This window comes from Sminthopsis crassicaudata, chromosome 1, assembly GCF_048593235.1.
Source record: "Sminthopsis crassicaudata isolate SCR6 chromosome 1, ASM4859323v1, whole genome shotgun sequence".
Taxonomy (NCBI): domain Eukaryota; kingdom Metazoa; phylum Chordata; class Mammalia; order Dasyuromorphia; family Dasyuridae; genus Sminthopsis; species Sminthopsis crassicaudata.
The window spans coordinates 275,317,971-275,336,144 of record NC_133617.1 but is presented as its reverse complement, the minus strand read 5'-3'; the positions used below and the strand labels follow the sequence as shown (position 1 = coordinate 275,336,144).

At 33.3% G+C, this 18,174-nt stretch overlaps 1 protein-coding gene across 1 annotated transcript in view; it reads left to right on the top strand.

Annotated features, from left to right (window-relative positions):
- CPA6 (carboxypeptidase A6) overlaps window positions 1–18,174 on the top strand; it is a 364,131-nt gene that overhangs the window by 236,163 nt on the left and 109,794 nt on the right. Inside the window, exon 3 of the mRNA XM_074278838.1 lies at window positions 10,973–11,097. Within this exon, the coding sequence (XP_074134939.1) occupies window positions 10,973–11,097 (125 nt within the window). The remainder of the gene's footprint in view (window positions 1–10,972; window positions 11,098–18,174) is intronic.

Here is an 18,174-nt window from a genome sequence, read left to right as displayed (position 1 = left end):
GAAAACTACCTATGCATGTGTTTTGAAAATAAAAAAGCTTTATAAAAATAAATTGTTCTCTGAAAGATCATTTAGAATCTATTAAGTGTTAAACATGATTGTATCTTCTCAGTGCTCATTCTACTTTATGCAATATTAGACAGCTTTGACCTATTGCTTTCTCTTGCTCTTTATGCCTGCCTGAATCATCCTTATTTAGTGCTCTTCCTAGAACATGTTTTCCTCCTCACTTCTAAATGTATGTATGTACTTATGTATATGCATGTGCATACATATATATATATACATATATATGTGTGTGTGTGCGTTTGTATTCTAAGTCTTTATCCTTAGTTCTCTTTTCTTTTCAGCCTTTTGGGGAGGCAGTATAAGTGAAAAGATCATCAACTTTGGAATAAAAAGATGAAAGTTCAAATACCAAATCTGATACTTATTACTTATGTCACTCTGGGTAAGTCAGGTTATATTCCTGAGTCTCAGTTTCCTCATATGTAAAATGAATGGGTCAGATTATATGATCTCTGAGATTCTTTCTGGCTTAATGATTGCATATCCTTTTTCTCTTCTCCATCTCAGTGACCTAATATATTTCTATTCAATTATCACCTCTATACAGATGACTCAAAAATCTGGAGATCTAAAGACTACCAGGATATCTTTCCCCTGAGTCTCAGTCTTGCATTTCCTACTTTTAATCATTAATAATAATAATAGATGGTATGTATACATCACTAAGGTCTGCAAAGAAAGCATTTTTATATATATAATTTCATTTGATCCTCAAAATAGCCATGAGGTTGGTGATATTATTTTCTCCAATTTTTAGAGCAAGAAATTGAGGCAAAGGTGTTTTAGGTGTTTACTTAAAATCTTTGAGGCAAACTTTGAATTCAGGTCTTCCTGGCTCCTAGATCATAACTCTGGCTACTATAGGACCTGGCTGCCTAGATTTTCTACAACAGAATACAGAATTTAACTACTCAAACTTAATCTGTCTAAAACTGACTGTTAGTCTTTTCCTGTCAAACTACTTCTTCTTACTACCTTATTTTTATAGATGGTACCAACCACCCCCTTAATCACCCTGGGTGGAAACTTTGGACTCACATTTGACTCTTGAACTCTCCCTCAGGTTATGTAGCCAATGATTGGCTACAACTTGTAAATTTTCCTTCCAACATCTTTTGGGATCCTTATCTTATTCTAGTTTAGGTCCTTGTCACCTGCTGCTTTAAATGTTTGGGTAATCATCTAGCCAGTCTTCTTGTTCATCTCTACTATTCTGTTTCATACATTGTTTGTAAGTAGAATAAACAGTTTTTTGTAGTAAGCACTCAAATAAGTATTTACTGAATTGAATTCACAAGGGGTACACTATGATGGATGCTCTGTGGAAAATTTAAGGAAAAACATGGAAAGGATAGGCACGTAGAGTTTGTAATTTGCACTCAACAGTAATTACCAATGCAACTACAGATCCCGTGAAGAAGTCACTCATAACACAAATGCCATTGAAGCTTAGACTTTTGGAAATTTACATTTTTATTAAAGCAAGAAATTAAATATCATTTTTAAATCTTATGGATATTTGTATTTTGTGAAGCTTAAAAATACATGAAACAAAATAATTTATTTACAAGTTCATTAACTTAGATTGGGGATTTGAATTATGATACTACTTTCCCTCAGGAATTAATAAAATTCATTTTCACTTATGGAACTAATAAAAAATATTTTTCCTCTCTGATATTTAGTAAGGGGATGCTGGGTGAGAAGTGACTTCAACAACAGTCCATTTGAAAAAGAAAGAAAATTCGGACATACTTTTGAGAAGTTTAAGGACAAATTAGGTCTTAAGTAGAATAGATTAATAATGTTATTTTCCATTCCTTTGTGCCTTTTGTATTGTAGGTATAGTACTCAGATGTTTGTGGCAGGGAGAAAGGGAGAAGAAGGAAGGAAGAATGGAAAAAAGAAAGAAGGGAAGAAGAGAGTAAAATGTAGTAGAAAAAACCACTGGATTTTAGAGTTTAAAAAAACCAACTATTTCAAGTTCCAGATCTTACCAGATCTCATCATTTCATCTCTTAAAGATTCAGTTATCTATAAAATAAGGGTATTAGAATATATCTCTAAAGTTCCTTTCAGATCTAAAGCCACAAAGAGCTTCAAGTACCTAAAACCAAAGAAGTATACTTTTGACATCATTATAGATTCCTCCTAATGAAAACTTATCTAAAGAGTCTCATTGGTATGTGTTAAAGCACGAAGGCAATAATTATAGTTTTTTTTTTTTTTAGGGACAATTATTAAAAGTTATAAGTCTATGTATATTATTCCTTTCAATAACAATAATATAATATAATAATCTATTAATTTCATTAAACAAGGAGGCAAGAAAATGACTGATCCTTTTGTTAAAAGATTTTTTTATATAAGTAAACTCAATAAATTTTTAGCATCTAATAAATGACAAAAGGAAAACTTATTTAAAGTGACATTTAAGGTTTTTTTTCTTAAAATAAAATCACAGAATCTTAGAATCAATAATCTGATGTCCCATTTAGGCCAGGTCACTCATTTTACATGATGAGAGAATTGAATGAAGGGCAATTATCCCATTAAATAATTTCATTTTTACTTTAGTTCCGCATTCCAGTATTTAAATTAAGTCAATATTCTCCTATTTAGTATGCTACTTGTTCCTTACCAGGTTATATCTTGCATCTGTAATATTTTCCCATGCCTTGTCCATAGGTCATTTTCTTTTTCTTGCTCAAAACTCTTTTAAAATTTCCCAATTCTTTTTGCTCACTCTACTTGGGAAAAAAAAAACAACATAAAGTCTCTAAGCATGGAATAATTCCATTGTTTTGCTTTCTAACACCTAGCACAAGACTGTCAATAGCTTTCTCATATGGATACCAGATTTTTATTTATTCTCTTCCTGAAAATGGGTTTTTTTGGGGGGAAGCAATAGGTCCTCTTTTGTAGGACAGATGGTGTTTGAATGCCAAAGACAGAATTGGCTACTTCACAGCTTTGCCTAAGGCTTTCCCTGGCACCTATACATGACTCTTCCTACAACCCCACCACAATGTCTCTGATAATCATCCTGAGTGCCTCTACATATGCTGTTGTTTGCCATCCTCTGGGCTACTGTCCTATTTATCACAATACAATGCTTCTCTTGTGGATCATTGAATTCACAGAACTAACAAATAGGGAAAATATTAAGGCTTTTTTTTTTTTTTTTTAACAAAATACACTTTTTAAAAAATAGACTTTACAATTAATTACTAGCATATTTTGAAGAAAAATGGAATCCCTTTCTAGCTTCCCAATTCCTATCCAAGACTCCATTGCCTATCAAGATACTCAAGTTCATAACTTTATAAAGTCATCCTTGTCTCCTTATTTATTTACTTCCATAGCCAACCAATTGCCAAGTTTTGTGGGGATGTGCAGGCTTTTGATGAGACAAGGCTCGGGTGAAGTAAAAGAATTTACTTAATTATAAGTAAAAGTAGAAGTTTAAGTTTATTACAAATCATCCAGAGATCTCAAATGGAGCAGAACTCTTTGATGGAATTAGAGTTCTGTCTGTTCTGCCCCTCCGCCCATTCTTCCCACCCTCATAAATATGATTTGAGACAATACAGAGCTATTGGGTTTGAATAAGGCTATGGAAAGTTTGATTAGTGATAGTTCAAATTGTATAGAGCTTAAGTGGAGGTACTTAACGTGAATTCAGTTCTATTGATAGTTAAGTAGGGGTACTTAGCATTAGTTCAGCTCTATAGAAAACTTGGGTGGTGTCTGCTGAACTCTATAGAAAGGTAAATTAGTGGGACCTAAAAGAGGTGGGGTTGGGCTGGCTTCTAGGTCACGATAACGTGGGAAGTTATTTTGGGGGGGTTTCCAGCCTTAGTTTCCCTTGTCAGATTCCCATCAGTTTTGTCAATCTACTTCCATATCATCTATTAACACTGGTAACCATCTCATTCTATCCTTTCACCCAACTATTCCCTCAATTAAGATTCTCATTATTTTTACCCTTAAAACATTGTAATGACCTCCTAAACTGCTCTCTTTGTCTCCAATTTCTCCCTTAGTTCATGAATCCTCCAAACAAATGGCAAAGTGATATTCCTGAAGTACAACTCTAATCATGACCCATACACTCAAAAAATTCCAGTAGCTAGCCTCTAGAATGGGAATTCTTAAACAAAAGGTCTGTGAACTTTAAAAAATATATATAGATAACTTTATTTTAATAGAATTGGTTTCCTTTATAATTGTATGTATTTTATCTCACAGATTAAAAAATGTCAACCTGAGAATGGGCCCACAGGTTTGTCATGATTAAAATTAAGATGAACTAAACACAAAATCAGATTTTATCAGTCTGCCAAAGGAGCACATGATACAAAGAACATTAAAAAAACCTTTTTTCTGAGTTCAATTGCAAATTGGCTTGTGCCAATCTATTTTTACAGACATTTCATATTACTCATCTCTGTGAACTGTTCCAATCAAAATATCTTATTTTCTATTCCCCCATAACAGATATTCCTCCCATCTCCCATCTTTGCACAAGCTAAACTCCATACAATCTCTTTGCATTTTGAGCTTTTATAATCTCATGATCCCTTTAAGGATTCCTTTTCAAACATCATCTACTTCAGACTTTTCTTGATCTTTTCATGTTTTAATGCTATGAACCACACAAAATTTCACTGTATGTACTTCATATCTATTTTACATTCACTTTTCTGTATACATAGGACAAGTAAACAGTGTATACATATGCTTGCTTGCTGTACTTAATAATAAGCCCCATTAAAAAAAAAAAAAAAAAAAAAAAAAGCCTTAACATTTCCTCTACTTTTTTAGTTCTATGGACTCAATAGTGAAAATTCACAAGTAAAAGTGCCACCATTTTGTGATAAATAACATTATAGCCTAAGAGGTGGCAGCCTATGCCATATATAGTGGCACTCAAGATGATTATAAATATCATGGAGTCTGGAGAAAGTGACAGAGATAGCCCTAGGCAAAATGATGATGTAAACTGTCTTTAGTATTCAAATTTCACTATGTTCCCCACAAAAAGATTTATTGCCTTCCCAGCCATCATTCTCAAGGAAGGAATAAATAAAAACTTGGTACCTACATAAAAAGAGCTATTGACTCCTGTGCTAAATGTTCAGAAGTAATAAATTTAAAACTAGAAAGAACTTCGGAGGTTATTCATTTCAGTACCATCATTTTACAGATCAGTAAACTGAGGTCTGATATGTTTAATGTTATTTTCTACCATGAGAGAATAACCTTTTTGAGGTTAAGAACTGTTGTGGGTTTTTTTTTGTTTGTTTGTTTCTATCAAACCTAATAGGGTGTTTCATGTATGCTAAGTATTTAATTAATGTTGTTGAATAAATAAGCAAAATTTACCAGATCTTTCCACACTTACCCAAGTTCTTAGTGGTAAGATAGTTCTGACAGTGAAAATAGTCTACAGCATAGCTAAGAATAATAATTCCATTTTATTGAAATTTGTGTTACCAGGGAATTTTTCTTTTGGACTTACTTAATAATCTCTTGACTTATGCTAATATTAATGATTAATTTACTCCTCTATTACTTGCTAGTCAGTGCATTTTTGTGTCTAAAGTAATAAGAGTCCTTTCAGCTTCCTTGTCTAAATTTCTGATGAGATCATGGCATCTGCTTGACAGTACAGAGTTCTTATTTCAGTGAAGTGTGAAAATTAATGAAATACTGCCATTCTTGAGGCAATAAAATAAACAACCACGTATATGAAACTTCAGTTTTCAAACTTTCAAGCCAAAGCTTTCAGATTAACTGCTGAGATAATAAATTAAGAAATTTGACTCAACATTACCATTACCAAGTTAGTAGTCCCCAGAGGTCAATCAGGATCATAATTCCAGCCCTCACCTATTCTTTTGGGTATATTTACAAACCCGGGAACTCCAGGATTTGAGAATATTTGAAATGTCACTTTGAAATACTTTGCCTGAATAAGTGGAAAAAAACAAAAAAGTCAAATCTGCATCCAAGAAATCTAGGAAGTGGGCCTACTGAGATAAAACCTAATTTTAGATACTAGTTAGGCAAAGTATATTTTAATGTCTACACATACATCTATAGGAAGATAAGATTAAGGTGAGGTCACACAATTTTCTTCTAGAAAAAATAATCCCCTTATCCACTATATCTCAATGGCCTACCTAAGCATAGCTTTTACAAATTAACATAAAAATAAATAGAAAAGAGGATAGTCCTAGTCTAGACTGTGTTGTTTCAGGTAGCTGAAAGACAGATCATCTGTTACTAAATTGCAGAGTTCCTAAAGTTGCCTACAACATCTAAAACATAAACCCAGCATGTTGGTTGCTCTATTTTATGTATTATGACATCAGAAAAAAGTGTATACATTGTAGAGAAGTACAGATACTCAGAAACTCAAGTCTAAATGAATCCTAATGAGAAATTTTCACTTATTTCTAAGAAATGAGTATCAACCTAATTGTAAACAAGGAATCTAGCTTCTGTGCTAGTTCTTCCCTCAATTTCTTTAGTCATTTAAAAATATTTATTGCCCATAATCTTATGGGAGAATTTCCCTAAATCCAATTTATTTTATCTTAATCTCACTATATAAAGAAACAATTTAAGCATTCTCTTCATCAAGCCAGGGGAAAAAATATAATCAAAAGTCTTATTCTTTGTTTTTCTTAACTAGAATTTTTCTTATCCTTTATTTCCCTACTGAAAAACAGATTTGAATATAAGTACATGAATGATTACATTGGATGAATAGGATGTTAAAACAATCACTGAAGATTAAGAACAAACCTCTAATGTATTTGAGAGTCTTTTTCCAGTGGAATATTATTAGATGCATATGCAGCCAGCAAGCTGTTTTAGGCAGATGCTCACACGGCAATAGCATATGTGGGTTCAGAAATCCAATTTTATCAGTTTACCCCAAGGTGATCTAGTACTGGAGAATTGACTTATGCTAAACAAATTCTCAAGAGATTGATTTATAAAACAAATTTTGTTCATTTATGCTGAGAAATGCCACATCGAATCAACAGTATAATAAGATAGACACACACACACACACAAAAATGCTACTCAAACATTAAGAGAGACAGGGTGTCTAGAACAAGAAAGTAATGGTTCCACTCTATATTACTATAGTCAGACCATATCATTATGGTCAGTTCTGAACACTCCATTTTAGAAAGAATTTAGATAAAGTTGAACACATTCAGGGGAAAGCAATTGGGATCTTGAAAGGAATAGGGATCTTGACATATGGGACTAAATGGATGGAATTATGGGTATGTATACTAGATTGATTAAAGGGAAATCTGATAGTTATGTGTAAGTATTAGAAGGATTGCATGTAGATGAAGAGTTATACTTGTTCTATTTGACCCCGTGAGATAAATCAAGAACAATTACAGCTATCCAAAATATGATGGGCTATCTTCATAGGCAGTAGTTTTCTTGTCACCAGAAGTCTCAAGCAAAGACCAAATTGTAAAGTTGAGCTCATTTCTAACTCTTACATTCTGTAATTCTATCATTATATTAATTTACTCTGAAAACCATCTGCTGCAAAAGCCTGTATACTATTGATCACTGACCAGGATATTCCTTATCAAAGCACCTCCCAAGCCTAATCAATAGCCAGAAAGCTTCTCAGTAAGCATGGGATTTCAGAGGGAAAAAAGAGAAGGAGCTATGTATCCTCAAAAGATATTTTCATCAATCTGTGATAGCCTGGTAAGTTACCTTTCTCCCTATGCATACATATCTGCGTATATCTGCCCAACAGACCAGAATACTCATGTCTCTCTGTCAGAACACAATCTCTTCAAAACAGTGTTGGAAAAACACTGACAAATGTGTATACACCAACGCTCTTTTACTTATGTTGCCTAAAAATTGTCACCCTTCTTTTTATACTTATCATTCATCTTCTCTCCACATTTTAGCATGCTTTTACATAACATGTAATAATTCTTGAAGTTATTTTTCATTGATTCCATTATAGAATGACTTCTTCATAGATAATGTATCCCCTAAAGTTTGATTAGAAATGTGTTTTGGTCTCACCAGTAAACCATTTCAAAGTCATATTTTAGAATGGATTTTTTCTGAGATATTTTCCTATAAACAATTAATTCCATCCATGTGTAACAGTAGAGTTAGTGAAGTGGGCCTCTGCTTAGGGAAAGCAATCAATTTAGGTTGTTAGTCACCCTTAATTCATCTCCTTTATTTTATAGGCTAAGACATGACTTCCCTCTTGCTACCTCTAGCTACTTTCTGAGTATCTCTCCTTTTATAAGAATAAGTTCCCTTCCAAAATAAATTTCAGGGGGGAAATTGGAAAAGAATATTTCAATGACCCCACCACATCAGCAGTCCAACTAGTCACAGTCACCAGTACTGATGATTCATTGCACAGTAGTATCCAATATTTTTTTTGCCTGGAAATGTTGAAAGAAAGAAATCAACAATTCTCTTCTGTAGCTCTGAGCTGCCTAGAGATCAAAATCTATCATAATACTGTAGTTTTAAGTCTTTATCCTTGTCCCAAGGAAGCACCTCTAAATTTCCTCACAACTGCATTCTCAAAGAATACACATAATTTAGTAATACAAGTGGCTAATAGCATTGCTGCCCACTTAAGGGATAGAATATGCTTTTAATAGAAAGGGAAACAACTTTTTCAAGAAATAGGCTCCCTGAAAGGAAGAGTTAAAGAAAGGAGAAACATTAGGCTCAAAGAGGCATGAACTCAGAGAACTAAGGGGAAAATGGGGAATTTCCACACTCTACCTGAAGACCAAATGGAATTTTTAGCAGCAAAATAATTATTTGATATGCCTCAGTCCTAAATCCTAGTGCATAGATGTCATTCTCTACTATTTTCCATCTCTGGCTGTAGCACATTCTTGTCTCCAATTTCACCCAGGCATTTCTTCTCTAGCTCAAGTGGCTTCTCCTTTAACCTTCTCCAGTGTCCTTTAAGATGGACAGAATTATCTTGTAATTCAAAATTAGGCCCTTATATCCTAAGGCCAACCCAAAGAGCTCTTGGACAATTAAGGGAAGGAAACACAGGGAATCTTTAAAACTAACCAGCAAGCAACCTTCCCTAGAGTCATATTACATATATTACACATGAACTTGATGATATACCCAGACCACAAACTCCTTGAGTTAGGAACACTGTCTCATTTAGTTTCATATCTCCCTTGATTCCAGTCATGCATATTTCAAGGCCTTAATAAATATTTATTAAGTGAATCAACAGACTTGCTTCACTATTTGTGGATTCATCTTACTTTGAGAACTAAGAGTTTTTTCACCAACTAGAACATCATTGTTTTCCTATCCACTTGAATTTAGTTATGATCATAACTACCACTTCCTGGAACCCATTCACTGAAATGAATTTACAGAAAAATAACTAAGATGATTAAAGGGCTAGAGAAATGAATATAAAAGGGAAAGATAAAATGTATTACTCCACTCAGAGGTGAAAAAAATCTGAAGTAGAACTTAATATTAGCATTCAATTATCATATGCCAGAAATAAATTTTTCCCATTGACAAAAATAAAAAGAAAAAACATGGAATCATGATATGATCATAAAAGATTTAAAATACTGAATATTTTTGAAAAATATTTATGAAAAGTATGATGTATGAAGATAAATCAAACAGCGATATTATAGGATTTCCTCTCAGGAATATTTTTAATGAGATAATAATAACAATAACATAATCATTATAGTAATAATAAACCAAGCTAGATGCAATCTTATATGTATTTCTGTTCAAATCTATCAGATGTACCAAATAACCTTCCAAAATTTTCTTCCAGGTCTACAATTCTGTGATTTTTTATGACTGTCAGATTAACATTTGAATGAATCAATTAATTGATTTCACATCAACAGTTAAATATTGTGCAACTTGAGTTAGAGGAGTGATATTTTTGCCCATAATATTTTCCTCATCAAGCTAAAATGTCATTAGTAAAGATTAATTTCTTTGAATCTTAAAGAGTTTACTGTCTTTGAGAGAATCCTAAAAATAGAAATATCCCTGGAAGAAGTATAACACCTAAAGTTCTATTAACTTATATTTCAGCAGAGATCAAGGTCTGCCTTGGGAATCTAGCCAGGCAGCTGGAGAGAGAAAAGGAAAGAGAGATTTGTCTGTTTCATAATTTTGCTTACACTGAGGATGATCTAAGGAATGAACTCTTTGTAAAATAAAAAGTTATTATTTGCCATTATTTTAAGTTAAAGAAATGTTTTCAAGTCATCTCCTGATTTTAGAAAAAAAGCTTTTTCTTTAACATTTATCATATGTCCTCAGCATCCCAGTCTTAAAAATATTGCCTTGCTATGCTTAACAATTTTATGAAGATGACATAATTTCTTATTATTGTTTAGTCATATCCAACTCTTTGTGATTCCATTTGGGGTTTTCTTAGCAAAAAATACTGAAGTTGTTTACCATTTCCTTCTCCAGATTATTTTACAGATGAGGAAACTGAGACAAGCAAGGTTGAATGACTTGTCCAGTATCATACAACTGTCTGAGGCCATATTTGAACTCAGGAAGATGAGTCTTTCTATCACCAGGCCATTACCTACCTGTTCTAATATAACATGACATAATTTTGAGCCTATTAAACAGAGAAAGATTCAGTGGTTAAAATATCTCACTGGCTGAAATTTTTTCAAATTGAAAAAAAAAAGGGCTTTAGCCTCTATTCCGAGAACAATGTCTATATTCAGTGTTTTGTTTGATGTGCTATATAAACAAAATAAATGTTTGACATTGTGACATGGATTTTTCCCCACCTACGTTGAATATGAATTACAGGTTAGTTCCTGCACTACAGGTGGACCTATGGCAGCCCAGCAGCATCTCCTATGTTTCGGAAGGAACGATTACAGATGTCCATATTCCCCAAAATGGCTCTCAAATCCTGTTAGCCTTCTTACAACAAGCCAACATCCAGTACACGTAAGCTTCCTCTTTCCTTTCTATGAAAACTTTGATGGGATCTACCATCTAACACTGACTTGAATCTGTTTTAAATAGTGTAGGGCAATGGATAGAATATTTGACTTGAAGTTAGGAAAAGTAAGGTTTAAATCCTAGTTACATAGCTGGGGAATACAGTGTATACAACGAGAATCAGGCAGTTCAAATCTAGCCTGACTAGCTACTTACTTACTGTAGGACCCTGACCAAGTTACTTAATCTCTGTCTGTCCCACTTTCCTCAATTACAAAATAGGAATAATATCTTCCCTTCAGGATTGTTATATAGATTGTTAGGTGTTTAGCACAGTGCCTAGCACATAGTGAGTACTTAATAAATACCTATTTACTCTCTTCTTTTTGTCTACTTCAAATATTTACTAACTATATGATTTTAGGCTAGTCACTTAAGATGGGAAGCAATAAGATACAATGGTCATTGTCTCTGTATTTAGAAGACAGAAGTTCAAATCCTGTCCTGACTCCTTATTACTTATATGACTCTGGGCAAATCACATGATCTGCTTGAATCTCAGTTATTTCATCTGTGAAATGGGGAGTAAAAATAGAACCTACCTCACAAGATCATTATGTGGATCAAAGAAATAATTTATGTAAAGTGCTTTAGAAACTTAAAGTACTAGATAAATAAGATCTGTTATGATGATAATGATAATTAAATTATTTTTAATTTATAAACTCAGACAAATTTTATACATATACAATCAATCAATCAATCAATCAATAAAAATTTATTAAGTTCTTCTTATGTGCCAGGCACTGTACTAAGCACCAATGATATAAAAAGAAGCTAAAGACAGTCCCTGTCTTCAAGGAGCCTACAATTTAATGGTGAAGACAACATGCAAATATGTGCAAAGCAAGGATAAATAGGAAATAATTAATACAGAGAAGGTACTGGAATCAGAATGGTTAGGGAAGGATTTCTATAGATTGTGGGATGATAGTTGGGGTTGAAAGTAAACTAGTGATGTTGGTAGGTAGAGCAGGGGAGGGAAAGCTTTAATCCAGACATTGGGGGATAGCTAAAGAGAAATCCCAGTGGTCATAAATGAAGTGTCTTGTTCAAGGAACAATCTGGAGGCCAATATCATTGGATCAAAGAGTACATATGAGGGAATAAGGTATAAGAAGACCAGAAAACTAGAAAGGGGCTAAGTGGTGAAGGATTTGAGTGCCAAATAGAGCATTTGAATTTGCTTTTGGAAGCCATTGGAATTTATTGAGTGGCAGGAAGAAAGGAAGACAGTAGTATGTATGATATGATCAAACTTACATTTTAGGAAAATCATTTTAGTAGCTGAAAGGACAATGCATTGCAGTGGGGAGAGATTGGAGGCAGACCCAACACATAAGCAGGCAACTGCAAAAATCAAAGTGTGATATGAAGAAAGCCTGCATTAGAATAGTGATAGTATCAGAGAAGAGCTAAGAGGGGAGGTATTCAAGAGATGTTGCAGAGGTGAAATCTTCAGGTCCTAGAAATATCCTGGAGAGTGGAGACTCCGGGATGACTCCTAAGTATGAGAGGACAAGGGGAAAAGGGAGGAAAGGGGGAAGGGGAAGGAGAGAGAAAGGGAGAGGGAAAGAGGGAGGGGGGAGGGGCTTTTTAAAAAAAGGAAGAAGAGATAGAAGCTATAAAAAGCAGCAGAGATAGGACAGTAGTAAGTGGGAATAGAAAGGTCAAATGAAGGTTCTTTCAGGATAGAGGAAACATGCTCATGTTTGTAGGCAGCAGGAAATGAGCAGTTGAGGAGAGATGGAAAATAAGTGAAAGAATGGGGATGATAGAGAGGTAATAAGTATGTACAACCTGCAGGAAGATGTGTTAATTGAGTTCTTAGGCCTAACTGGAGTCTCTAGTCTAAAAAGTTAGAGTTGTTATTAGAAATATTTTGGTTACTGCTGCAGATCTGGTGATCTGTGGTGATTATATGTCTACCTAACAGGAAGAGGAAAGGTTGTTACTCTTATTGGCACACTATAATTGAGAGGTTTTGCATGCTTCGTTAATTATAGCATAATATAAAAGAAAAGACCTGTTTACACAATAAGACTTGGTTTCCTGTAAGTAAATATAGATCAAGTTAAACAGGTGGAGCATAAAATATCTCACTTTATATCCCAGAGAACAGAGGGGTTTTTTTTGGAGGGGAAGGAACTAATAAACACCAGGAAATGTTTTTAAATCACAGTTTTCTCCTTGTGGAGTTAAAAATCACTTAGAATTATTCATTTTGCAAATCCCAAGATAATAACACATAAAAGTCAATTAAATCTTATAGGTTTAGTAGCAGGAGATGATTTCAATAGACTTCTGTTATTTTAGTCTTGGGTATTTTCAAAAGTAAGATTATCCTGTGTTCTGTAGACCTGTATTTCATGAATAGCCATATTCATTTCTTGGACTCAAATTAATGTGACCCCATATAGCTAGACCTCAGATAGCAGATAGTACCTCTATGTGAGATGAGGGATATTTCATTTTATTGTTGCAATTTTTTATCTTTACTGATTTTTATGATTAAGTTAACATTTTATATAACCACAAATCAATAGATCTTTATCCTTTCTTCACATTCTTATTAGGACTTTGGGTCATAAAGAAAGTCAGTGAGTAATGAGAAATGAAGGACTGGTTATTTTGGTGTAATTTTTTGATGTAAAGAACCAGTTACTATTGGTGTAATTATGCGATGAGAAGGAGCATAGAGTTGAGTTGGGAATGGTAGCTGCCAAAGTGCAGAAGGAAATCCATGACTGATCATAGGATTTGGAGCTAGAAAGGATCTTAGTTATTATCTTGCCCAACTCCCCTAGTTTTTACAGATGAGAGATCCAGAGAGATAAAGTTATCACACAGGTAATAAGTGTCAGAACTACGGGTAAAACTCAGAGTCTTCTCACTACAAATTCTGTACTTTTCTCACTCAACCAGCATAATTTTCATGTCACTGTTCCATTACTAGAATCATAGGATGTTAAAGGTAAAAGGGACCTTACAAATCAAATAATCCACCAGCTCTATTTTACAATTAAAGAAAGAAAGGGCTTAAGAAGTTGTAACTTGCCTAGGATCCTACAGTTAATGGCTTCATATGGATGTTTGCAATGCTAGTTCTTTTTTTATTAAACAAGAGCTCTTAGCCTTTTTTGTGTGTGTGTCTCATATCCCTTTGGCAATCCAGTGAAATCTATGGACACAATATCAGAATTTTGTTTTTAAAAGCATAAAATATATGAATATATGTATAAAAGAAATCAACTATATTGAAATATAATTATTTAAAAATTATTGCTGCTATCTAAAACCATCAGCCATCATCTTTAATGGGGATAAGCTAAAAGCCTTCCCAATAAGACAGAGATAAAGCAAGAACACCCATTATCAGTACTCTTATTATTATTGTACTAGAAATGTTGGCTATAACAATAAGAGATAAAAAAATAGAAAGGCAATTAGGAAACAAAACTATTACTCTTTGTAAATGATATGATAATATACACAAAGAATCCTAGAGAATCAACTAAAAAAACTAATTGAAATAATTAACATGGATATGCAATAATCATACATAAATTATAAAGATTTTCTATATATTACCAATAAAGTTCAGCAGGAAGAGACAAAAAGAGAAATTCCATTTAAATAAGTGCAAACATTATATAACACTTGAGAGTTTACTTGTAAGACAAACCCAGAAACAACAGGAACATAATTACAGAACATTTTTAACACAAAAAAGTCAGATCTAAACAATTGGAAAAATATTAATTGCTATTGGATAGCCTATGCCAATATAATAAAAAAATGACAATTCTAAATAAATTTATTTATTTAGTGTCATATCAATCAAACTGAAAAATATTTTATAAAGCTAGAAAAAATAATAACAAACTTCATTTGGAAGAACAAAAGTTGAAGTATATCAAGGGAATTAATTGGGGGAGGGGATGGAGGGAATGTAAAGGAAGACGGCCTATCTGTACCAGATCTCAAATTGCATTATAAAGAAGTTACCATCAAAACTAAACTAAGACTTTAGCTAAGACATAAAAAGGTGTTTAGAATAAATTAGATATATAATACATAATAGTAAATAACCATAATAATCTAGTGTTTGGTAAATGTAAGAATCCCAGTTTTGGGGATAAAAACTCACTATTTGACAAACACGTTGAGAAAACCATCAAAGTCTGACACAAAGTAGGAACAGACCAACATCTCACACTATATATACCAAGATAAAGTTTAAGTGGGTATATGATTTAGACATAAAAAGTGAGACCATGGGCAAACTAGGGGAACATAGAATAATTTACCTATCAACAGATTTCACAGATCTAATGATAAGGAAAGAATTTATGCCCAAACAAGAGATAGGCAATATTATGAGAAGTAAAATAGATAATTTTGATCATCTAGAATTTAAAAGTTTTTGTTTAATAAAAACCAATGCAGTCAAGATTAGAAGGAACGTAGGAGGTGGGGGGGAAATTTTTGTAGCAAATGTCTCTGATAAAAGCCTCATTTCTCAAATATATAGGAAACTGAGTCAAATTTATAAAAATACAAATCATTCCCAATTGATAAGTGGCTACAAGGTAAGAGTAGACAGTTTTAAGATGATGAAATAAAATGCTCTAAATCACTATTAACTACAGAAATATAAATTCTGAGGTACCATCTCAGTTGTATCATATTAGCTATTATGACAGAAAGGGAAAACTATAAATGTTGGAGGGGATGTGGGAAAATCGGGACACTAAGGCACTAATGGTAGAGTCGTGAACTGATCCAACTATTCTGGAAAGTAATTCTGACCTATGCCCAAAGGGCCACAAAACTTTGACATTAACCCACTAATACTACTATAAAGTCTTTATTCCAAAGAGATGTATTAAAAAAGGGAAAAGAATCTATTTGTACAAAAGCATTTATAACAGTTCTCTTAATTGTGGTAAAGAATTGGAAATTAAGGGAATGGCCATCAATTGGGGAATGGATGAACAAGTTGTGGTATAGGATTGTGCTATACTATTATGCTATAAGAAACAACAGGCAGAATGATTTTTAAAAACTTGGAAAAATTTACATGAACTGATGCAAAGTGAAGTGAGCAAACCTGGGAGATCATCGTACACATTATAGCAATATTATACAATGATCAATTGTGATTGGCTTAGCTATTCTCAGGAATACAATGATCCAAGATATTCCAGAGGACGCATGAAGAAAATTTCCTCTAAAAAAAAACTAATGGAATCAAAATGCAGAATCTATTTTTTTGGTTTGGGTATTTTATTTTTTTTTGGGGGGGGGGCTGTGTTTTCTTTCACAATATGTCTATTGCTGAAATTTGTTTTGCATAACTGCATATGTATAATCTATAACAAACTGCTTTCTCAATGAGTGCAGGAGGAGGGTGGGAAGGAGAAAAAGGATTTAGAATTCAAAAATTTTTAAAAAGGAATGTTTAAAATTGTCTTTACATACAATTCGGAAAAAAATCAAATATTGTTTTTAAAGGGCATTTTTAAGTTTATAGAATACCATTTTAAAATCCCTACCCTATAATCTACTATTCTTCTATTAATTTTTTTGGCTACACCAGTGAGAAATAGGTCATAGTTACCAAAAGTTGGTCTCTTAAAGTCCCTAAGAAATAAATGCTAATTTATTCTGTAAATATGTTTTTCTGTTTACCAAATGCTCATTTTGAAAATATACATGTCACCTCTCAGAATTATAATGTGGTATGGTATTAAATATAGGACTGAGAAGGTCTGGATTAAAGCTCTAGATCCTATAGTCTTGTGATTTTAATTGTCATTTCACTTCAGCTTCCTAATCTATAAAATATAATTTTGTGTGTGTGTGTGTGTGTGTGTGTGTGTGTGTGTGTAAAATTATATTTATTCTAACTATAGGTTGTGAGGAAAGTGCTTTATAAATATTAAGGAGTTTTTAAAAAAAATGTGTATCTATAGTTACTTAGAGTTTGCCTATGCAAAAATAGGAATAAGATATTTGCCCAGGCTTATACAAGTTCCTGTTATCTTCAGAGTGAAAGCATCCTTGTTAAGATGGAATTGTTTGTTCTTGTAAGTAATCCTTAAAATTACTATCATTTCTTTTAGGTTGCCTTGCTTGGTTGTTTTTGGTTTGTTTGTTTGTTTTTTAATGTGATCATTTTGGCCACATGTGTGTAATTCTAAGAAATATAGCTTTTTTTTTGCTTCCACAATGGCTGGGGTACATTAGTGACCAATTATATAGTGATCAAACAGTTCAGAATGCCAGAAACTTACAACCCACTCAAACCTGTCTGAGTTACACACATATTTCGAACTTGTCAGAAATGTTTCCTTTTTGAATTAGGCAGCTAAGAGAAGAGAAAGTTACAGGTGAATCAAGTACTGAAATTCATCTAAGATTGAAAGAAATTACCTCTCATTTCTCAAATTATAGGAATAGACCAACAGAATGAACTGATACAAAACATCTAAGGAATAACTATAGCCCAGAACTCTTGGAAAGTTATCTCTAAAAGCAGCCTGATAGATGTAAGCCATAAGGAGTAGATATTCAACTTGAGGGACTAATTACAAATACTTTGCAGAAACTTATGTAGTAACTCCTTTTTTGAGAGACCCTGTCCACCATCATACCAAAGAAGAGACACTCCCTTGGCAAAACAATTGATGACCTTACATTGGAGAATGGTCATGCTGAAGAATAGTATGATTCACAGCTGGAAAAGAGGAGAGGAAAGGAAGAATGGCAGCCAGATCTGTAGAGAGAGAGAATTGGGATGATTTTTCATGATTCCACTTCTCCTATGGAAAACCAGTATCAATTGGAATTATTTGGACCTAGGCAGGGATTTGATACAGTGTCTTCTCTCATTCTTAGGAGAAAGGCTCATCTTTAGCTGTATTGATTGATTCTTAAACCTCCTGTGGAGGTGCAGTAATAGCTAAGGATTCCTGATATTGATTTCTGTTATCTGCAAGGGGAACAGCTTCAAACATT